This window comes from Mauremys mutica, chromosome 6 (assembly GCF_020497125.1).
Source record: "Mauremys mutica isolate MM-2020 ecotype Southern chromosome 6, ASM2049712v1, whole genome shotgun sequence".
NCBI lineage: Eukaryota > Metazoa > Chordata > Testudines > Geoemydidae > Mauremys > Mauremys mutica.
In genome coordinates, this window is record NC_059077.1 from 130,725,345 (window position 1) to 130,749,243 (window position 23,899).

Sequence of the window (23,899 nt, forward strand, 5' to 3'; positions counted from 1 at the left end):
CCTCACTTCCCAGCTCTCCCTAGCACAGGGAGGAGTAGCTTACTCTCCACAAACCGTTGTTGATCTGTGAAACAACAGCAGTGACCAAAGGACACTTGAAATCACTGTGCCTTGGTCTGCAGAGAGAGGGGAAGCAGCTCGGGGCAAGACTGGGCATGCAGGCCGCCTGCCTGCCTGGCCCCCAGGAGGAGAAGTGGTTGGGGACAGGACTGGCCATGCAGGCCACCTGCCTGCCTGGCCCCCAGGAGGAGAAGTGGCTGGGGACAGGACTGGCTGTGCAGGCCACCTGCAGGGGAAGCAGTCAGTTGGCGGGAGCCACCTCTTGTCCTCTTTGACAGGCTTTGCCTTCACCTCCCAAAACAAGGCTGAGTGCTCCCGGTGGGGGGCAGGTAGGATGGAAGGGATGCCTGGTGAACCATGTTGGGCAGCATCTGACTGGCACCTGGACATGGGAAGCGTGGGGGTGTCATGGAGGGGCAAAAGAATGAGTAGGAATGGCAGTGTACATGTTCTGTGCTTCTGACAGCTGCTTGTGTGTGTATATCTGCCTGGTGTCTAGACTCAGCTCCTCAGGCAATGGCTGTCTCCTCTAGTCTGTGTGTGATGGTGCTTGGCACAATGGGACTGTGAACCTGACTGATGCCCGGGGGCGCTACTAGAACGTCGCTAACAATGGGTGGATTCCCAGCAGGAACTCAGCAGACACCCTGTGGCTGGACTGTAGAAGTTGCACTGTATGTAGGGACTTATCATACCCTTGCTGAGACCTCTGCCATTCTCAGTTCTGCAGGCAGGCTTCAGCAGCTCCTCAACTCCCAACGAGACACTACGCAAGGTGGAGCGGGGCTCCCGCATCGTCACTGTTGTACCCCAGGACACCAAGCTCATCCTGCAGGTCAGCTCTCATGGTATTGCTGCAGCACCATGTGTTAGCCCACGCTAGGGAAGCCCCACCATAACGCAGCACTCAGCTGTTCGGAGAGGGTAATAGCTAGCTGAGCTATATATTGTCATGTACTGTGTAACAGCTGCTCTTGCTTTCCAGGCTATGGGATCACCACTCACAAACCTGCTGAACTGTAGATCCTGATCCTACTGGATCCTAATTATTACAGCTCATGCTGCCTCTCTGGGAGCCCCTGGCAGGAGAGGGATTTTCAAATAAATAAGTCTTCAGTGGCTGCTCTTGGTGATACTGAAGCATCTCAGTAAATTACAGTCTCAGAGGGTGATCTCTTGGTACTTATTGTCTGTAGTAAAGGCCCTGCTTCAGGAGGGCTGAACATCCACACTTAGGGCCAGATTGTCACCCATTGAGGATGGTGAATTCCCCCCCTCCTCCTCTCAAACCTCTGCCATTCTGCTGAGCACTCTTGAACTCCAGCCCCATGTGAATGGGAGGTAAATGGCCTCTTGGCTTCATTTGCATGAAAAGGAAACTGTCGTGTGTGCTTCATGCTCTCACCCTGCCCACCTGCTTTGATACCATCTGTTGTGTGTTTCAAGTACACTTGCCTCCACCCACTTGCTTTGATACCCTCCATCATGTGTGCTTCGTATTCTTTTGCCCCTGCCCACCTGTTTTGATACTTCAAAAAGGGGAAGTACACAAAAATTAGAAGGCTAGTTAAACAGAAATTAAAAGGAACAGTCACGAGTGAAATGCCTGCAAACTGCATGGAAACTTTTCTAAAAAACATCATAATAGAGGTTCAAACTATATGTATACCCCAAATAAAAAAGACTCGAGGACCAAAAAAGCTGCCATGGCTAAACTGGGTAAATGCAGTGGTTAGAGACAAAAAGGCATCTTTCAAAAATTGGAAGTCAAATCCTACTGAGAAAAATAGAAAGGAGCATAAACTCTGGCAAGTCAAGTGTAAAAATATAATTAGGGAGGCCACAAAAGAATTCAAAGAACAACTTGCAAAAGACACAAAAACTAATAGGAATTTTTTTTAAGTACATCAGAAGCAGGAAGCCTGCCAAACAATCCACTAGGGCCACTGGCTGATAAAGATGCTAAAGGAGCACTCAAGGAAGCCAAAAGACAAAATGAATTCTTTGCATCCATCTTCACTGCAGAAGATGCAAGGAAGCGTCTCAACCTGAGCCATTCTTCTTATGTGTCAAATCTGAGGAACTTTTTCAGATTGAGGTGTCAGTAGAGAAGGTTTTGGAACAAATCGATTAAAAAGTAATATTCACCCAAGAGTTCTGAAGGAACTCAAATATAAAATTGTAGAACAACTAAGTGTGATATGTAACCTATTGCTTAAATCGGCTTCTGTACCGGATGACTGGAGGATAGCTAATGCAACGCTGATTTTTAAAAGACGCTCCAGTGGCAATACTAGTAGTTACAGAGCGTTAACCTAACTTCGGTATTGGGCAATTGGTTGAAACTATAGTAAAGAATGGAATTATCAGACACATAGATGAACACAGTATGTTGTGGAAGAGTCAAAGCTGCTTTTGTAAAGGGAAATCATGCCTCACCGATGTATTAGAATTCTTTGAGAAGGTTAACAAATGTGGACAAGGGTGATGCAGTGGACATAGTGTACTTGGACTTTCAGAAAGCCTTTGATAAGGTCCTGCACCAAGAGTTCTTAAGTGAAGTAGGCAGTCATGGGATAAGAGGTACGTTCTTTGAGTGCTGGTCCCACACGGGGGATGCATGCATGCCATGCACCTGAGTCCAGGAATTCTTTCAAGCCATATCCGTTGGCCCCCACACACATCTCTTAGTGCTTCTGCCAAGATATGAGGCACCGTTCAGACTGATGCCTTTCCAGGTCTTTCTTATGGCTGCATGATCGGAGTTGGAATCGTCTGTCCTCTTCTCCCTCAACTATTTGTAGCACCTGAAAAGACAATTGTAAATAGTTTTTATTCTTCCTACCTTACTGGTTAGTTAAAGTTCATAGTATAGTGTGTTTTTTCCTTGGTTGGGGATTCCTTCCTTGAGTCTGGGATTATGTCTAGAGACCCAGGTTTCAAGAATTGCATCTCTTGCCCTCGCTCCTTCTCTGTCAGCGATGAACATCAGCACTACTTCTATTGTCTGGGCGAGACAATATCTCTGTGAAGTGCAGTATTTGTCGCTCGTTCCCACCCAGAACTCTGGCAGTGGATGAGCTCTGCCTACAAGAAATACCTGATGGAGAAGGCTATGAGGCCCCTCTCCAACCTGTTCCAGGGAGACCTCCTTCTACATTGGCCCCTCCAAGCACATGCTTGGTAGCAGAGCTTTCAGTGCCTAAGCCCAAAGCTGCTTCCCATGAGAGCAGAGGGCACTCATTGGGGGTAAGGGCAGGTCCCTATCAAGGACGGTCCATAAGAGATGCATTCCCTCCCCGAGCCTGTCGAAATCGGGTGAGACTTCGTGTGTGGAATCTAAAGATCTGGATCCGCTGAAAACCCCCAGAGTGGAGGAGAAAGCATGTAAAAATAAAGATCTGCTGATTTTATGATCATCCCAGTATCAAAGCATAAGGAATGACATCTGGCGGCTCTGTCTATGAGCTGTGTCAGTGCTATGGCGTGGTGCTGGTGCTGCAGAGTTGTTAATGCTGCTAGTGCTGCTATTCTTGGGGCTCTGCTGTTTGCTGCGTTAGGAGAAATGCAGCCTGTGGATTCAGCAGGCCTCGATGTTTTCATAAAGAGACCACAGGCTTGGTTCTGTGTCAGAGGTGCTCATCCGGGTTCATTGTCAGCAAAACACAGTACTAGTGTCCTGACCAACAGGTCACAGGGACACTGACAGTGTATGCCCGCGACAAGCTCAGGCTCAGCATAACAGGATGCTGTCCCCTCGGCCAATACAAAGATGCCCCTCCTATGACTTCTTCTTTTATACATTGATACAATTTCTGTATCACACTCCAGATGTTATTAGTTGCCACCCTTATTCTTGTACCTGCTAGTTTGTACATCCTCTTCCATTATCCTGTCATCCCATCCTTATCATATGAGGAGTCGGTGTGTTTCTGTACCATCTCTTGGGAATGTGTTTACACAGTTACTTGAGAGCTCTGGATGTTCTTGTACCATCCTCTCAGGAATGTGCTTACTTGGTTTTAGCTAATACCTAGTGTGTTGCGATTCTGCTAAGGCCAAGCCTACTCTGGTTCACAGCCTTTGGCCCATACTATTAGTTGCGCTTAGGGCTCCAGCAAGGCCTACACTTATCGTTGATATCATCTAATTTGTCCGAGGACCACTGGGCGTCCAGGGATGCACTGGTTCCATCAGACTTGACTGCTGGAACTCCACTGACACTGGGGCATATGGAGACTTACACAACACTAGAGAATATAGTCCTACCTCATCCTCAGACTCCCTGCTTCTCCAGCCTAGCCCTCTTCAGGGATATTACTACACTAGAGAAGGATGCTACTATGGTGTCTCAGGAGCCATCCCACTTACAGCCCTTCGGCAGGAGTGCTGCAGTACAGATGACCTCGCAATTTTCAGACTCAGCTGAGTTGGAGGTGCTAGCCGCTCCAGTATCTCCAGGGAGACAGTTGAGTCCTGACAGACATTCAAGGAGTCACGCTCAGTATCCCTCTGGATACGGCTTCCCCAGGAACTGCTGGTACTGATTTCCTTGGGTACCCTACAGCTGACTGACCCCTCCTTCTGGCTTCATTGGGGTCCATGGGCAGGCATCCAGGTCCTTCTTAGGGATCCATCAGTATATGTGGAGGAAGACATTGATCAGGACCTGCAGGTCCTCTCCAACTCTGCTGGATAACCATAGGAAGTACCAGGAACTACTGCAAAGAGTTGCCGATGACATCCAGATCCCACTGGAGGAGGTCCAGGACCCTCAACACTGGCTCCCGGATCTCCTGCAACCAGAGGGACTGAGTAAGGTGGCCCGCCCAGTTAATGAGGCCATCCTAGAACCATTCAGAGCTATATGGTATCTTATGCCCCCACACCGAAGAGAGCTGACAGAAGATGTTTCATCCCCACCAAAGGAGCTGAATTTGTTCTGCCACCTCAGCCCCAACTCACTGTTGGTACAGGAAGCTAAGGAAAGGGCCAGGTTGCACTATCAAAGGGACGTACTGACTGACAAGGGTTCAAAGAGACTGGTCATCCTCTCTGCAGGCCTGCAGTTTTGTATTGCTAACTACTAGGCTCTGTTAGCGAAATATGATTTTAATAACTGTTCACAGAATCATAGAATATCAGGGTTGAAAGGGACCTCAGGAGGTCATCTAGTCCAACCCCCTGCTCCAAGCAGGACCAATCCCCAACTAAATCATCCCAGCCAGGGCTTTTGTCAAGCCTGACCTTAAAAACCTCTAAGGAAGGAGATTCCACCACCTCCCTAGGTAACCCATTCCAGTGCTTCACCACCCTCCTAGTGAGGAAGTTTTTCCTAATATCCAACCTAAACCTCCCCCACTGCAACTTGAGACCATTACTCCTTGTTCTGTCATCTGCTACAACTGAGAACAGGCTAGATCCATCTTCTTTGGAACCCCCTTTCAGGTAGCTGAAAGCAGCTATCAAATCCCCTCTCATTCTTCTCTTCTGCAGACTAAACAATCCCAGTTCCCTCAGCCTCTCCTCATAAGTCATGTGCTCCAGCCCTCTAATCATTTTTGTTGCCCTCCTCTGGACTCTTTCCAATTTTTCCACATCCTTCTTGTTGTGTGGGGCCCAAAACTGGACACAGTACTCCAGATGAGACTTCACCAGTGTCGAATAGAAGGGAATGATCACGTCCCTTGATCTGCTGGCAATGCCCCTACTTATACAGCCCAAAATGCCATTAGCCTTCTTGGCAACAAGGGCACACTGCTGACTCATATCCAGCTTCTCGTCCACTGTAATCCGTAGGTCCTTTTCTGCAGAACTGCTGCCTAGCCATTCAGTCCCTAGTCTGTAGCAGTGCATGGGATTCTTCCGTCCTAAGTGCAGGACTTGGGACTTAGTGCAAGCTTGCAGACTTTATGGGCAGGCTTCCCATGGAGGACAGAGCCCAATTTAAGACCTTCAAAGAGGAGGGCAAGCTAGTGGCAAAAAACGCTCTCCAGGCCATAGTGGATGCAGTAGACAGAGCTTGCAGAACCTCATGAGAAGGGATTCTTGGCTACAATTGTCAGGATTTCCTAGGTAGGTCCAGAACACCTCCAGGGTCTCTGCTCTGAAGAGTCGAATCGTTTTAATGAAAGAACAGACGAGTTCCTGTATTCAGTAAAGGACTCGAGATTGACTGGGGATTTAGACTCCAGACCCCAAGAGGAAACACCAGAGACCGTCCTATAGACCAAGGTTATCTCCTCCTCGCGCATCTTATTACCAGCACTCAGCTGAGCCTCCACAAAAATGGCAGGGCATTCAGAGGCCTTGCTTCTCAGCTTCCTCTTCTGCCATGACCTCTACCCATTCCCAGGCACTTGCTAAGGGCCACTTTCAACATACTGGTCAAGACCAACCTGCCACCACTGATGCCACCCACCTCTTCTCCCATCGTTTTTGGGGGCCGTCTCATGCTTTTTGCTCACAGATGGAGGATGATCACAACAGGCAAGTTGGGTCTTGGAGATTATTCATCAGGGATACTCCATAGTGTTCCTAGGGTGACCAGATACCAAATGTGAAAAATCGGGATGGTGGTGGGGGGTAATAGGAGCCCATATTAAAAAAAGCCCCAAATATCAGGACTGTCCCTATAAAATCGGGACATCTGGTCACCCTAAGTGTTCCCCTCCTTCCCTCCTCTCATGCCCCCTTCCAGGGACCACTCTCATGATTCTTCAACAGGCAGCAGAATCCCTCCTACACAGAACATGTCCCACCTCAGTATTATGAGAGGGGGTTCTACTCTCCATATTTCCTAATTCTCAAAAGAGATGGAGGATGGAGACCCATCCTGGACTTTTGGCAACTCAACATCTTTATTCAAAAGTCAAAATTCCACATGATTACATTGGCATCAATAATTCTCTGCCTTCAGAAGGAGATGTGGTTTGCAGTTCTTGACATGAAGGATGGATGCTTCCGCATAGACATTTACTCCTCATACATGAGATTCCGGTGTTTTATGGTAGGCCAGGAACTTTTCCAGTTTCAAATCCCCCTCCCTTTTGGACTAGTGACAGCACCCAGAGTATTCACAAAAGTCCTCTCTGTGGTGGCAGCCCAGATGAGACACCAGGGCTACACAGTTTCCCTATATCTAGACAACTGGCTCCTGGTAGGCCACTCCCACTAGGTCGTCAGGTTGACAACAGAGTTTCTCATACAGCTCCTTGCTGCCCAAGGTATTTGCATAAACAGAGAGAAGTCCGTTTTGTCACCCATAAGGATGATAAACTTTATCTGAGTGACATTGGACTCTTTCTGCAAGAACATTGCTCCCTGCAGACAGATTTCAGATAACGAACATCCTGGTTGCATGCATTACCCACAGAGCAAGAACTACAGTGCAAAGATGCCTTACACTGTTAAGCCATAGGTCTGCGTGCACCTACGCGATGCTGTTTGCCAGGCTTCATTTGCGATGTTTGCAGGCCTGGGTCCGCTCAATCTACCTACTGGACAAGGACCACATCAGCTGCACGGTGACCATTCCCACCAGAGTGATTGGCACCCTTGCCCGGTGGTTGAACCTGGAAAAGGTGAGGGTGGGCTTTCGCTTCAGTACTCCCACCCCCTAGTGCCACTGTTGTGATGGACCCCTCTCTCCTGGGGTAGGGTGCTCATCTAAGCAGCCACACTGCGCAAGGTCCCTGGACCCCACAGGAGGCCAGACTACACATCAACATACTAGAACTGAGAGCAGTCCACAGGGGCGGCTCTAGAAATCAGGCTGCCCCAAGCAGCGCGGTGCGCTGCGCCGCCCTTCCCCGGTCCTGCGGCGGGTCCCCTCTTCCCGCGGCTCCGGTTAAGCTCCCGCAGGCATGACTGCGGCAGGTCAACCGGAGCCCGGGACGAGCGGACCTGCCGCAGGCATGACTGCGGCGGGTGCCGTGGTCCCGCGGCTCCGGTTAAGCTCCCGCAGTCATGCCTGCGGGAGGTCCAGCCGAGCCGCGGGACGAGCGCCCCCTCCGCAGTCATGCCTGCGGCAGGTCCACTCGTCCCGGGGCTCCGGTGGACCTCCCGCAGGCATGACTGCGGCAGGTCCGCCGGCCCAGCCTCCCGCCCTCCCCGGCGGCAGGGGACGCCCCCTACATTTTGCCGCCCTAGGCACCAGCTTGTTTTGCTGGTGCCTAGAGCCGCCCCTGGCAGTCCACCTCACATGCAATCCAATCCTATGCTCACTCCATGTCCAGGTGATGTCTGACAATGTCACCACCGTGGTTTACATAAACCAACAGGGCAGAGTGAGAGCTTGTCCCCTCTGCCTGGGAGCAGTCAGACTCTGGAATGAGTGTGTCAGGAACCACATCAACATCCAGGCTGCTTACCTCTCAGGAACCCACAACTCCCTAGCAGACAAACTAAACCGACGCTTTTCGGCAGACTATGAATAGGAGATCCACAATTCCGTCCTAAGTGAAATAGCCATACAATGGGGTGCATCTCAATGGGACCTCTTTGTGTCCCAAATGAATGGAAAATTTCCACTGTATTGCTCCAGGGTAGTAGTGAGTCATGGTTCCCAGGGTGACGCCCTCCTGCTGTCATGGAAAAATTATCTCAGATAGGTTTTTTTGCCTGTTCCCCAGCTTCCACAGGTGATATGGAAGATATGTCAGTGCATGGGGCCAGTGTCATTCTTCTAGCACCCTACTGGCTCAGGCAGTTCTGGTTCCTGGAGCTTCTGCCAATATCTGCCTGCCCCCCAATCAAGATCAGCCGCTTCCTGAACCTCCTGACCCCGGACAAAGGAAGAATCAAGCACCCTAATCCATGGTCACTCCATCTCATGGCCTGGGGTTGGGATGGGCGTCAGAAATAGAACATTCCTGCTTGGCTCCTGTTCAGGCTATCGTTACCCAAAATAGGAAGGATGTGACTAGAACTTGCTATGTGGCCAAATGGAGGCATGTCTCGGCCTGGGCACAGCTCAGTCAACATTCTCCAGCCGCTGCAAATATTCCCATCATTTTAGGTTATCGCCTATCCTTGAAGACCTCAGGTCTTGCCATTAGTTCATTGCGAGTCTACCTTGCAGCGGTTAGTGCCTGCCTCCCTCTGGTGGACAGACGTTCTGTCTTCACGCATCCAACTACAGCACAATTTATGAAAGGCCTCGTCAGGTCCTTCCCACCGGTGATCAAACCTGCACCTCAATGGGACCTTAATTCCATTTTGTCAACACTTACCAAACCAACCTTTGAGCCCTTGGTGACGTGTTCCATGACCCTCCTGTCCATGAAGGTTGCATTTTTAGTGGCTATCGCTTTGGCCAGAAGGGTCAGCGAGTTCAGAGCCATCACAGCAGACCCTTTGTATACAGTTTTTCCATGAGGAAAAGGTTTCCCTTCATCTACATCCCATGTTTCTACCCAAGATTGTTTCTGAATTCCACATCAAAGTATTCATTTCCTTGTATTTTTTCCAAAATCCCACACTTCTGCTGAAAACAAGAGACTTCACTCTTGATGTCTGGCATGTCCTGATACTCCATCTGCAGCAAACCAAACCAACGAGAAAGTTGCCAAGTCTTTTTATCCCCATGGCAGAGAGATTGTGTGAGCAAGCCATATTCTCCCAAAGGATTTCTAAGAGGGTTTGAGGATTCATCCTAGAGTGCTACAGGTTAGCACACATCCCTCCCCCGGAGGGTGTGTCAGCTCACTCTACAAGAGCCCAGGCCACCTTCACAGCATCTCCATATGACATCCTGTTATAAAACCTTTTCAGGGCAACCACCTGGAGATCTAGCCACATGTTCACTACATGTTACGCTTTAGTTCATGCCTCAGCTGCAAATGCAGCTGTGGGATCAGCAGTATTGCAAGCATCTTTGCTGATGGCTTCTTTGCACCACCTACAGTCAGAGCACTGCTTGCCAATCGCCCATGTGTGGAATACACATAGGGACCAGCACTCGAAGTAGTAGTGGTTACTAACTGAAAGTTGTTCGAGGTGTGTGGTCCCTATCTGTATTCCACTACCTGTCCTCTGTCCCTTCTGCTCTGAATCCTGTTGTATTTATGGTAAGAGGAGGAACTGAAGAGGTGTCGTCCTGCACCCTCTGGCTCTCTGTCAGGAGCACGAGGAGCTCTACTGCACATGTGTGGGCCAACGGACACTGCTTGAAAGAATTTCCAGGCTCGGACTCATGTACCCACATGTGAAATACAGACAGGATACTGGGCTAGAGGGACCATTGGTCTGACCCAGTATGGCTGTTCTTATGATGCTTTGTCCCAAAGGCTTCTGTTAGTGTCCAGTAAGAGGAACACTAAAGACCAGACTGGCAGCAATGGGAATGAGCTGCAGGAACCCAGGGCCCGAGAAAGTTGCTCCCTGAAGCGGTTCCTGGCTTGATTAGAATGTGTCGCATTTTCCCCTTAAATCTCGTCTCAGTTTTATGGAAAAGCCATGCAGCTGTGGAGCGTGCGTCAGATATATGATAAAGCCTTCTGTAAAGTCGAGGGAACCTGCTTGCTCAAATGCCTGTGCAGCTTGCCCCTTCCTGGGGCTTGGTTTCATTGCCAGAAGGAGAACAAAGGTAGCCCAGGCCTTCTCCCCAGGCTGGGCTGCTGGAGGATTCCTGTCTGAGACCCTGCTCAGCCCACGCCCTAGATCTTCTCATTACAGGCTCACTCCCTGCTCCTGTCTGTCTGAGCAGAGTAAGGAGCTGCCTGCCTCAGAGAGTTGGCAGAGCCTGCTCTAGCCTTTGCCAACAGTAGTAGTGTGGGGTGTTCCAGGAAAACACTGTCTGCCTGTTGCAGTCCTGTTGTTAGTGTAGATAGCACTTTACGTTGTAAACATTGAACCCTTCAGAGATTGGACTCCCTCCTGGCCATTGATACGATCTGCTTCCTGCATTTCTCTGCTTGCACTGAGTCTTCTCTTGGGATTCAACCTCCTTTTGGAGTTGCTTTTCTTCTGGGGAGTCTCTTGCACTAGCACAGCACTGTGATGTTTGGCTCCATCACATTCCTTCTCCCTCTGCAGCCATTGTGGGGAGGGGGATGTCTTACTGAACTGTAAAGACATTGAAACCATCTCTTACATTGAGTAAAACTGTTTCTTCAAAGTGAAGGTCCTGCCTCCCCTTCACGGCAGTCAAACTGAAGCTCCCGTTTTCTCAGTGGGGGTGAGGGGGAATTGGGGATTGCTGACCAGGATTTGAGGTGCAGAGCTCTTAGCATACTTAGAAGAAATTATTGTTGGGATTCATTTTTTAGATGCCAAGAGGGAACTTGGAGACTGTTCACCACCGAGCCCTCGTTCTGGCCCAGATTCGGAAGTGGCTGGACAGGTGAGTGTCACTAATATGTACAGCCTGCGTCCCCCCGGCTCTTGTGGGGTGAGCAGCTGGAGAAGGGTCGCACTGTCCTGGTGGGATATTGACTGGGGCCTGCAGAATGAGAGCATGAAGCTAGAGGGAAAGGGGGACTGCTTCGGGAGCGTTCACGGAGGGTTCTGACTTAGCAAGTGGAAACAAACCAGTTCTGGCAGTTGGGCACTCCAGGTAACTGCCACCTGCAAGCAGAGCCATCTCAACATTTCTCTTATTTATGTACAGCTTGTGCTACCTGCTTTAGTCCCTGCCGCAAGGAGCTTGTTAATCCAAAGGACAGACAAGTAGATGGAGGTTAGGGGACAGGAACAACCATAGGCAAATTACATGTATGTCATCTGTGTTCACTGAGCAGCACTGCAGAACAAGCTGGGAGAAATGCCATCTGTTCCCCCCCCCTAATTATAACTCATCCTCAAAGACAAGACTATCTCATGGAATAAAACCTTGTAAAATGTCACTGTTCTAATGGAATAGAAAAGCGCCTGAGACTAGAGCTGAATGGATAGTTGTTTTTTCAGCCATTGAACCAAAAAATTGGGGCAGAGGGGGAATGATTTTGGGTTAAACCTGGAACTGAAATTTTTCAGTTTTTCCTCTCCAAAATGAAATGATTTAATTTTTTTGTTATGCTTTTGGGTGTGTTTTACTTTTTAAAATGTTTTAACAACTCCTGGCCAAATTTCAAAGTGAAATATAGTTTTGAGAAGTTTCACTTCAAGAATGTCAATGAACAGTTTGGACTTTTTCTAATTTTTTTCATTTAGGTGTCTGAAACTGCTGGATTTGTGAAAATATTTTTTTCATCTGAAAAATGAATTTTTGGGTAAATAAACTATTCATGGAAAAAAAATCTGCCCAGCTCTATCCGTGACCAATACACTGTTATCTTTAAACCCAAATGTAACTCTCTTCAAAACAGGCCCACACCTGATTAAATGCTACCCCAGTGTAATGTCTGGCTGGGCCAGGACAGGAACTGGGCATGGGCACAGCCAGCTTTCTTTGCAGAGGGAAGGCAGTGAAAATTAAGCCATAGAGGTTTATTTATAGTCTGGCAACTGTTCCCCTCCCTCCCTGTGTATGTTAGATTGTAGTGCACACTCCTCTCTAAAAACCTGCTGAATTTGACCCATTCCAACAGGCTCATGTTTAAAGAAGCATTTGAATGTATGAGGAAGCTGAGAATCAACCTCAACCTTCTTTATGATCACAATCCCAAGGCAAGTTTGAGTCGCGCTTGTACCCCCCCTTGCATGTTTTTCTGCCTCCCAGGGAGTGTGGGATTTGCCAGAGGATGTTGTGAAGGCCAAGACTGTAACAAGGTTCAAAAAAGAACTAGATAAGTTCATGGAGGACAGGTCCATCAATGGCTACGATAGGTCCATCAAAAGCAGTGGATGTGTTATTCCTTGACTTTAGCAAACCTTTTGATATGGTCTCCCACAGTATTCTTGCCAGCAAGTTAAAGAAGTATGGGCTGGATGAATGGACTATAAGGTGGATAGAAAGCTGGCTAGATCGTCGGGCTCAATGGGTAGTGATCAACTGCTCCATGTCTAGTTGGCAGCCGGTATCAAGCGGAGTGCCCCAAGGGTCAGCCCTGGGGCCGATTTTGTTCAATATGTTCATTAATGGTCTGGAGGATGGCTTGGACTGCACTCTCTGCAAGTTTGCAGATGACACTAAACTGGGAGGAGTGGTAGATACGCTGGAGGGTAGGGATAGGATACAGAAGGACCTAGACAAATTAGAGGATTGGACTAAAAGATACCTAATGAGGTTCAACAAGGACAAGTTCAGAGTCCTGCACTTAGGATGAAAGAATCCCATGCACTGCTACACACTAGGGACCTAATGGCTAGGCAGCAGTTCTGCAGAAAAGGACCTAGGGGTTACAGTGGACGAGAAGTTGGATATGAGTCGACAGTGTGCCCTTGTTGCCAAGAAGGCTAACGGCATTTTGGGCTGTATAAGTAGGGGCATTGCCAGCAGATCGAGGGACGTGATCATTCCCTTCTATTCGACACTGGTGAGGCCTCATCTGGAGTACTGTGTCCAGTTTTGGGCCCCACACTACAAGAAGGATGTGGAAAAATTGGAAAGAGTCCAGCGGAGGGCAACAAAAATAATTAGGGGGCTGGAGCACATGACTTATGAGGAGAGGCTGAGGGAACTGGGATTGTTTAGTCTGCAGAAGAGAAGAATGAGGGGGGATTTCATAGAATCATAGAATATCAGGGTTGGGAAGGGACTGATAGCTGCTTTCAACTACCTGAAAGGGGTTTCCAAAGAGGATGGATCTAGACTGTTCTCAATGGTACCTGATGACAGAACAAGGAGCAATGGTCTCAAGTTGCAGTGGGGGGTGTCTAGGTTGGATATTAGGAAAAACTTTCACTAGAAGGGTGGAGAAGCACTGGAATGGGTTTCCTAGGGAGGTGGTGGAATCTCCTTCCTTAGAGGTTTTTAAGGTCAGGCTTGACAAAGCCCTGGCTGGGATGATTTAGTTGGGGATTGGTCCTGCCTTGAGCAGGGGGTTGGACTTGAGGTCCCTTCCAACCCTGATATTCTATGATTAGCCAGGATGGGCAGGGATGGTGTCCCTAACCTGTCTGCCAGAAGCTGGGAATGGGCGACGGGATGGATCACTTGATGATTCCTTGTTCTGTTCATTCCCTCTGGGGCACCTGGCATTGGCCACTGCTGGAAGACAGGATACTGGGCTAGATGGACCATTGGTCTGACACAGCATGGCCATTCTTACGTAATCAGTGTTTATAAAGCTCTGTCAACACCACATCAGAATCCCACTGGCCAATTAGGGGAGGAAGCTTTTTCTGGAAACGGAGGAGGCCGAAGGCAGCAATGCTAGTGGAACCTGTGCTGCTTGTATCTACTAAGGCCTTGATTCTGCAAGTGGATCCATGTGGATGGATTCTCAGCAGAGAGGCACAGATCTGAGTGAAGGATAGAGCTCCTAGGGCTGTGAAGATAACTCTGTTCCATGTCACACTTAGAAGGTTATCTCCCCTGTGCTGGCATTGCCTTGTACTGAACAGCTGGCATGAGAGCTTGGGGCATGGTGGGTACACAGGTTCTTAAGGATGGTACCCAGTGCTGTGCAGCTCATACTGTTTGCATGCAAAGAACTATAGCGTGTGTAAATGGCAAGAGTGGGGTAAGTCGGCTTTAGAGTTGGATATGCCCATGTGCAAATTTAAATGACCCTTTGAAGTTGCTCTGTGTGTTTTGTGTTAATGTGCCTGTAAGTAACAGCATCAGCACTGAAAGGGTTTTGTTCACTTCAGGTTTTTCTGGAAAATGTGGAAACCTTCATAAAACAAATAGATTCTGTGAATTACATCAACTTATTTTTCACCGAGTTGAAGTAAGTATTGGTCTTCTGATAAAAGAACACCGGGTAAATAAAGCCGCACTATCATTGTTCTGGAAGCTGGAGAATGGGGGCTGGGTCTCAAAGAACCAGAGGATTCAGTCTGACCAAGTGGATGGTGACTGCTTCCAACTGCCAGGCTAGCTGGCTGTGGGCCTGGTCCATCCAGGCAGAGGGATTCAGCAAGATGGACTCACTTGTGGCTATTGGTTTGATTTGGCCATCTGGGGACTTACATTTTGTCTGGCTGTAGCAGTTTGTAGTAGGGCTGTTGATTAATAAGAGTTAACTCAAGCCATTAACAAAAAAATTAATCACAATTAAAAAAATTAATCATGATTAATTGCAGTTTTAATCACACTGTTAAATAATAGAATACCAATTGAAATTTATTAAATATTTTGGATGTTTTTCTACATTTTCATACACGTATTCTGTGTTGTAATTGAAATCAAAGTGTATATTATTTTTGATTACAGATATTTGCACTCTAAAACGATAAACAAAAGAAATAGAATTTTTCAATTCACCGCATACAAGTACTGTAGTGCAATTTCTTTATCATGAAAGTGCAACTTACAAAAACTTGTAGATTTTTTTTGGTTACATAACTGCACTCAAAACCAAAACAATATAAAACCTCAGAGCCTACAGTTCCACTCAGTCCTACTTCTTCTTCAGCCAATTGCTAAGACAAACAAGTTTGTTTACATTTACAGGAGATAATGTTGCCTTCTTCTTATTTACAGTGTCGTCGGATACTGTGAACAGGTATTTGCATGGCACGTTAATAGCTGGCATTGCAAGGCATTTACATGCCAGATATGCTAAACATTCGTATGCCCCTTCATGTGTTGGCCACCATTCCAGAAGACACGTTTCCATGTTGATGACACTTGTTAAAAAAAAATGTGTTAATTAAATTTGTGACTGAACTCCTTGGGGAGAATTGTATGTCTCCTGCTCTGTTTTACCCACATTCTGCCATGTATTTCATGTTATAGCAGTCTCGGATGATGACCCAGCACATGTTCATTTTAAGAACAATTTCACTGCAGGTTTGACAAAATGCAAAGAAGGTACTAATATGAGATTTTTAACGATAGCTACAGCACTCGACCCAAGATTTAAGAATCTGAAGTGCCTTCCGAAATCTGAGAGGGACGAGGCGTGGAGCAGATTTCAGAAGTCTTAAAAGAGCAATACTCTGATGCAGAAACTACTGAACCCAAACCACCAAAAAAAAAAATCAACCTTCTGCTGGTGGCATTTGACTCAGATAATGAAAATGAACATGTGTCGGTCCGCTCTTCTTTGACTTGTTGTCGAGCAGAACCCATCAGTATGGACACATGCCCCCTGGAGTGGTGGTCGAGGCATGAAGGGACATATATGAATCTTTAGCGCATCTGGCACATAAATATCTTGCGACGCTGGCTACAACAGTGCCATGAGAACGCCTGCTCTCACTTTCAGGTTACATGGTAAACAAGGAGTGGGCAGCATTATCTCCTGTAAATGTAAACAAACTTGTTTGTACATAATTCTACATTTGTAAGTTCAATTTTTATGATAAACAGATTGCACTATAGTACTTGTATGAGGTGAATTGGATCACTATTTCTTTTGGGGTTTTTTACAGTGCAAATACTTGTAATAAAAGATAAATATAAAGTGAGCACTGTATTTTTTATATTCTGTGTTGTCATTGAAATCAATATATTTGAATACGTAGAAAACATCCAAAATATTTAAATAAATGATATTCGATTATTATTTAACAGTGTGATTAATCACACTGTTTTTCATCGCTTGACAGGCCTAGTTTGTATTTTTTCTGGTTTGCCGTGTGAATGTGAATGTTTCAGAAAATCTCACCAGTTGCTTCAGTAGTTGACAGCCTCTGATTTTGGGGTCTCCTGTGGGGAACTGCAGAGGGGAATAAGGAAACCCTTTTTTTCCTAAGGTTTTAGATTATTGTTCAGGCTCCTGACCAAGTGATTTTTCAAAAGGCTGAGTATGATTTGCTCCCTTTAAAGTCACTGGAAGCTGCTGGTTTGCTCAGGCCACTTCTTTAGATGCCTAAATATAGAGTGTGGAGTCTCATTTTGAAAATCTCAGCCTTAAATCTTTGTTTGGGAACCTAAACAAATGGCTTAATTTTCAAAAGTACCAATCATCTTCATGTCAGAAGTGTCTGAGCCCGCCTCCTGCCTGAGACGTTCCAGTTGTCTGAGAGAGAAAAAATCACCTTGAAATGGAGTCTGCCTATTGCCCTGTATCAAGTTTTATGTTTCCCTGGGGACAGGATAAGAGAACAAACCATGCATGATGGATATTAATCCACTTCATGAGTCCTTTCCAGTTGTGCCAGATAATGACAGGATAAGGAACTACATAGAAGAGAGAGTACTAGTAATCTTAAAGTGCATTGTACAGTATTGTACAGTACTCCGCATTTAACTTTGTCCCGGTTAATGTTTCATTGTTACGTTGCTGATCTATTGGGGAACAAGCTCGTTTAAAGTTGCGCAATGCTCCATTATAACATCGTTTGGCAGCTGCCTGCTTTGTCCACTGCTTGCAGGATTCTCTGGAAGAGCACCCCTCCTTGTGGGGAGGCTCCCCTAAATTCTCCGTAAGGTATGTGGCTCAGCTGGGCAGCTGCCCAGCAGCAGTTCAGCTGTCCCTCCCTCCCTGCCCTCTGCCTTGGAGCTGCTCCAGGAGCTTCCTGCTTGGCGGGGGAGAGGGGTGCTGATATCAGGATCTCCCCCTGCTCCCGCTCCCCCCACTCTGTACCCGCTCTCCACAAAGCAGAGGAGGGGGACAGGGCTCAGGGACAGAAAGTAGGGAGCTTGCTGGAAGCTGTTGCTTCCTGTCTGAACTGGCTGATCTGCTTAAAAGGGCAGCGTACTTGAAGTGGGGTCAGCATACTTAAAGGGGCAATGCACGTTGCGCTCTCTCACTCATGCACGCACCCCCCAGCACTTTGGAAAGTCAGCACCTGTGCAGCCGTGCATGTGCTGTCAGGAGGAGGGAGTGGTGCGCTCCAGCTGGATAGTGTGGGCTCAACATCATGTTCAGTTTTTGCAGGGAAGTGTTTGCAGCTACTACCCTGCATCTATTGTGTTTCCTCCCTCCTGCCTCAGTCCATGCTGCCTTGTAGAGTGTGAGGCTACATTAACAGCAGCGTATTAACCCTTGAGGGCTCAGCCGAGTGCTAGTTCATCATTTAGCAGCAAGGCATTTCCTGGGAAATATCCCACCCTCTTACTCGACCACCTCAACCAAGCTTCACAGTCATTCATTGCCGTGTACAATATTAAACTGTTTATTTAAAATTGTTTAAAGCTTATACTGTATATGTATATAATGTCTTTTGTCTGGTGAAAAAAATTTCCCTGAAACTTAACACCCCCCCCCCCCCCCTTTACATTAATTCTTATGGGGAAATTGGATTTGCTTAACATCGTTTCTCATAAAGTTGCATTTTTCAGGAACATAACTACAAGGTTAAGTGAGGAGTTACTGTATATGTCTTCTGGCACAAGTATTTGTGCTGGGCTGTGACTTGGGGCCCAACTGGTATTTATAGTGCATATTTCTTCTTAGAGAAGAAGACTTCACAAAGACTATGTACCCATCTCCAGTTAGCAGCAACGTCCAGCTACAACAGTGTCCTGATCAGAAAAAAGTAGACCTTATCTGTGATGCAATGAGAGCTGCCATGGAAAACATCAATCCTCAAAAGTAAGTGAAATGCCATCTGTAGTTTAGAACAGAACAGTAATAGAGTGTCATTTTTTAGAGCTGGCTAAAAAGTAAGAAAAAATTTAATTTCAGAGGGTTTGAAGTGAAGCCCTATTTTTTTTTTAATCTGAAAATGTAAGACTCTCTTTTCACTTATTGACAATTAGCTTTTGATAAGTGAAAAACTGATTTTTTTTAGAAATTTTAGTTAAAACTTTTAACAAAAAACAAAATTTTTGACAGTGGGGAAAATGTTTTGGTGAAAAATTTTACTTCAGAAAAAAGCCCATTTTTCAACAATAAACTTTGTGGGTTTTTTTTAAAAAAAGTTGACTAGCTTTAGTAACTTGCTCTCGGTTCTGTCGTCCAAAGGTAAAGGCTGATGTGGTGAGGAAGCTAGTTCTCTGTTTTAATTAAGGCATATCATCAGAGTTTATATATGTACTATATCCCAGGGATCATCCCAGGCAAAATGTTCCTCCTTGATATGTTCTTCACATTTATTCTTTTCAAATAAAAAACAAAATCCCCAAATCCCAACCCTTCCATTAAAGCAAAGACTACACTAAAATATTCAATAATAGAACTTAAAAAATACACATGCATCCGACGAAGTGGGTATTCACCCATGAAAGCTCATGCTCCAATACATCTGTTAGTCTGTAAGGTGCCACAGGACTCTTTGCTGCTTTTAAAAAATACAGTAGAACCTCAGAGTTAAGAACAGCTCGGGAATTGAGGTTGTTTGTAACTCTGAACAAAACGTTATGGTTGTTCTTTCGGACGTTGAACATTGAATTAATAGAACTTTGAAACTTTACCATGCAGAAGAAAAGTGGTGCTTTTAACCATCTTACTTTAAATGAAACAAGTACAGAAACAGTTTCCTTAAAAAAAAAGATTTGACAAGGTTAAACTTTCCCTTAATTTTTTTAGTAGCTTGTGTTTAACATAGTAATGTACTGTATTTGCCTCCCACCCCCGCCTCCCCCGGCCTTTGTCTTTGTTATTCCAGTTTCAAATGAGGTGTGTGGTTGACTGGTAATTCTGGTGTTCGTAACTCTGAGGTTCTACTGTAGATTGTTGATCTTCTCCTTCTGATTGGTTTCTTGCTTTGTTTCTTGTTGTCTGTTTCCCTCAGATACTGTCTTTCAATACTGACATCCCATGTGAAGAAAAGCACCCCAGAACTGGAAATTGCCCTTCAAAAAGTGCGCGAGCTGCGAGGTACAGTGCTCCTAGTTCAGATGGCAAGGAAAGGGCTGCACACCTGGGGAGAGTTCACAGTAGCTCTGATTATTAGCATTATTTACCCCTGATTTTTGAGTCTGAATAACAGAAATTTGTCCAGGCCTCTCAAAGTTCAGTTCAGAGTCTATGAAGTTAGCTGTAACAATGAAATAGCACTGGATAGCACGGAAGAGACGGAGTCACATATGGTTACTGTTGCCTGGTGGTGTGATCATTATGCTGTAGTCAGGGATTGGTTAATCATATCCGTGAATGAGCATGGGTGTTTTAGCTGCCTCCTTGATCCCGTTTTTTTGCATGGGTGTTCTGTGTGCCCCTGCCTGTCGCTGGTCCCTCAGCATGGCACACGTGATGTCATTCTGCAGTGATATAAGCAGGATGCAAGTTGTGTTGTCCCTTGCTTCAGGCCAGGCACTGAAGACTGCCATGCTGCTGTTCAGGTTACTACGTGAATAGCTGAGGCAGGCATCCCCAGCATCCCCTCTTTCAAGCACAAGACTGAACGGGATGGGGTTGGTCCTGCTTTGAGCAGGGGGTTGGACTAGATGACCTCCTGAGGTCCCTTCCAACCCTGAGATTCTATGATTCTATGAATCGTTAGAGCAGGGGGACTGCCAGTCTGTCTCTGAAATCAGACCGTGCTGTTTCTAGTGAGCTAAGTGAGCATGCATTCTCGTGGTGTGCCTGGAGCTCACAGGAACAGCCTCTGATTGGTGCAAGGTACAAGTGATTTTTGATGGCTCTGTTTCCCACGATTACAGAGACTGTTTCACCAGCAGCTGAGGAGGTGACTGCAGAAGCAGCGTTGAAGTATCTGCTCTTCCTGGTTGACGTCAATGAACTGTACGATCACTCCCTGGGCACATACGACTTTGATTTGGTTGTCATGGTGGCAGAGAAGTCTCAGAAGGTCACTACTGTTCTTACCGCTTTCTAATTTTCAAAACAAAATTACCAAAGTTTCAAAGGTGGATCAGTTGACACGTTGTTTCTGAACCATAACTCTGTACCAGTCCAGACACCCATCTTCCAGCCCTAAAGTCCGAGTGCCCTCACAGGCCAGCCTCCCGGCTCCTGACTGTCTCCTCAGCACTGTTTGGGAAACCATCTGCTCAGGTTTGGGGAATACACCATCCCTGGGGCAAGGGTGCTCTGTCCTTGGAGTGCAGAGTTAATGGGGTGCTGACTTTGTCCCACTAGTGAGGGGTGCATCTCTGGAGGGAGGTGTAGAAATCTTGGCTTTCCACTTCTGTGCTTTTGAGATGATCAGGTACGTGGTGTACAGTGACCTCAGCTGAGTGACAGCATGTGTGCATGTGAATTTTCCAGTTGGGTTTCGTTTAGGAGAGGCTCTCCATGACACTTTGTTTCTGAACTGGCTGGTACTTCACAGAGATCCCCAACTTCAGGGAAGGAGCTGCCGCTGGCCCTCAAGTAAAAACACCCTTTATAGTGTTAGGGGTTTCTTCCCAACCGTTAAGGCGGGAAACACTTTTTTAAAATGAAATATGAGATTCTGGAATATCTACTCTCTGGCAAAAAGTCAGACAAGGCAGAGAAGGAAACAGTTTTGATGAATATTGTCAGGATGTCAAAAATTAACACAATCATAAACTGAAAATAGAGCCGTCCTTTGTCTGCCCATGACATGCAGCTAAAATCCAAATGGGAGTTGATTTTCAAATCTCAAAGCCAGTAATGAACTAGCTAGAAGGGCCTAAAACCATAAACCAGTGGTTCCAAACCAGGGGTACTTGTACCCTTGGGGATAGGCAGAGGTCTTCCAGAGGATACATCAACTTATCTAGATATTTGCTTAGTTTTACAACAGGCTACATAAAAAGCATTAGCAAAGTCAGTACGAACTAACATTTCATGCAGACAATTACTTGTTTATATTGCTCTATATTCCGAAATGTAAGTACAGTATTTATATTCCAGTTGATTTATTTTATAATGATATGGTAAAATGAGAAAGTCAGCAATTTTTCAGTATTAGTGTGCTGTGACACTTTTGTATTTTTATGTCTGATTTTGTAAGCAAGTAGTTTTTAAGTTGAGCTGAAACTTGGGGGCATGCATGACAAATTCGACTCCTGAAAGGAATACAGTAGTCTGGAAAGGTTGAGAGCCACTGCCATAAACCATCCAGAGGGAGTGATATTTAGTAACTCTCAAGCTAGCAGATTTGATTGATAGTTCCAGCTTTCCTTGCTGATTATGGGCTGCATGTTGGGGGAGATGCAGTTGCCAGGGTATTATTTGACTGAGCAGTTTGACATATAAGAAGCAATGCAGTTATCTGATGTGCCTTGCAGGACCCTAAGGAGTACCTGCCATTCTTAAACACCCTCCGGAAAATGGAAACCAACTATCAACACTACACTATCGACAAATACCTGAAAAGGTACAAGAAGGCACTATGTCACCTCAGCAAATGTGGTAAGTGCCCTGCATGTATTGTGTCTCTGGGACATGATTCTCTGTTATAGCATTTCACATTTCACCACCTTCTACAAAATAGGGTAAAAAGAAAATGAGTGTCACAGGAAGCCAGTGTGGGATCCTTGTTTAGCTTTGTTGCTGTTGCACAGATTAAGTTCATTACTTGATTTTATACCTTGCTTTGGAAAGACACTTTTTATGGAGGGCTCTTTTGCTGAAGCACAAGTTCTGTCGTAAATGTGGCTTGTAAAGGAAGCAAGTTGATCATTAGTTCTGTTTGTTGTGGGCATGCAGAGATGGTGGTGTGTGGCTGAAATAATGGCACAGTCCTGTGTCCTGAATGGCTCAGATCACCTCATTGTTGTTCAGGTTGTGGCCAGGAAACAATCCTGGCTCCTACAACAAAGCTCCTTATGGGCTGTGGTGGCGCCAGGCCTGCATCCCATGTCCTACAGAAGCTAAGGTATAGCTCGGTGATACTCAGATCTCAGTGGTTCAGGAGCCAAATTAGCGATCAGCACACAGGAGTGTGAAGTCATTGTTTCATTTACTGTAGTACTATAGATTCATATTTAAACAGTATGACAGAGGACATATTTAACTTACACACACACACACACACACACACACACATAATTCTTACAGCAAAATGACTGACGAAGTATTATTTCATCAACTACAATTGGTTAATAGTAGGGCGCAGTTAACTCACAAAATTAACTCAAAAAAATTAATTGCGATTAAAAAAATCGTGCTGTTAAACAATAGAATAGCAATGGAAATGTATTAAATAGTTTGGATTTTTTCTGCATTTTCTTATATACATTGTATTCTGTGTTATAATTGAAATCAAAGTGTATATTATTTTTTATTACAAATATTTGCACTGCAAAAATTATAAAAGAAATAGTATTTTTCAGTTCACCTCATAAAAGTACTGGAGTGCAAGCTCTTTGTTGTAAAAATGCAATTTACAAATATAGATTTTTTTTTGTTACATAACTGCACTCAAAAACAAAACAATGTACAGCTTCAGAGCCTACAAGTTCACTCAGTCCTACTTCTTCAGCCAATCACTAAGACAAACAAGTTTGTTTACATTGACAGGAGATAATGCTGTCCTCTTATTTACAATGTCCCCAGAAAATGAGAATAGGCATTTGCATATGGCATTTTTGTAACTGGCACTGCAAGGTGTTTACATGCCAGATATGCTAAACATTCGTATGCCCCTTCATGTGTTGGCCATCATTCCAGAGGACATGTTTCCATGCTGATGAAGCTCATTAAAACAATGTAGAAGCAGCAAAGAATCCTGTGGCACCTTATAGACTAACAGACGTTTTGCAGCATGAGCTTTCGTGGGTGAATACCCACTTCTTCGGTATTCACCCACGAAAGCTCATGCTGCAAAACGTCTGTTAGTCTATAAGGTGCCACAGGATTCTTTGCTGCTTCTACAGAACCAGACTAACACGGCTACCCCTCTGATAATTAAAACAATGTGTTAATTAAATTTGAGACTGAACATCTTGAGAGAGAACTGTATGTCCCCTGCTCTGTTTTACCCGCATTCTGCCATATATTTCATGTTATAGCAGTCTCAGATG

The 23,899-nt window shown here is 45.9% G+C and overlaps 1 protein-coding gene across 3 annotated transcripts in view; it reads left to right on the forward strand.

Annotated features, from left to right (window-relative positions):
- Positions 1-23,899, forward strand: part of ELP1 (elongator acetyltransferase complex subunit 1) — a 123,750-nt gene that overhangs the window by 75,792 nt on the left and 24,059 nt on the right. For all 3 annotated transcript variants that reach the window (XM_045020783.1, XM_045020785.1, XM_045020782.1), the window contains 8 exons: positions 783-895; positions 11,331-11,404; positions 12,591-12,669; positions 14,758-14,837; positions 18,456-18,593; positions 19,735-19,820; positions 20,606-20,754; positions 22,163-22,286. In XM_045020783.1, the coding sequence (XP_044876718.1) occupies positions 783-895; positions 11,331-11,404; positions 12,591-12,669; positions 14,758-14,837; positions 18,456-18,593; positions 19,735-19,820; positions 20,606-20,754; positions 22,163-22,286 (843 nt within the window). The remainder of the gene's footprint in view (positions 1-782; positions 896-11,330; positions 11,405-12,590; positions 12,670-14,757; positions 14,838-18,455; positions 18,594-19,734; positions 19,821-20,605; positions 20,755-22,162; positions 22,287-23,899) is intronic.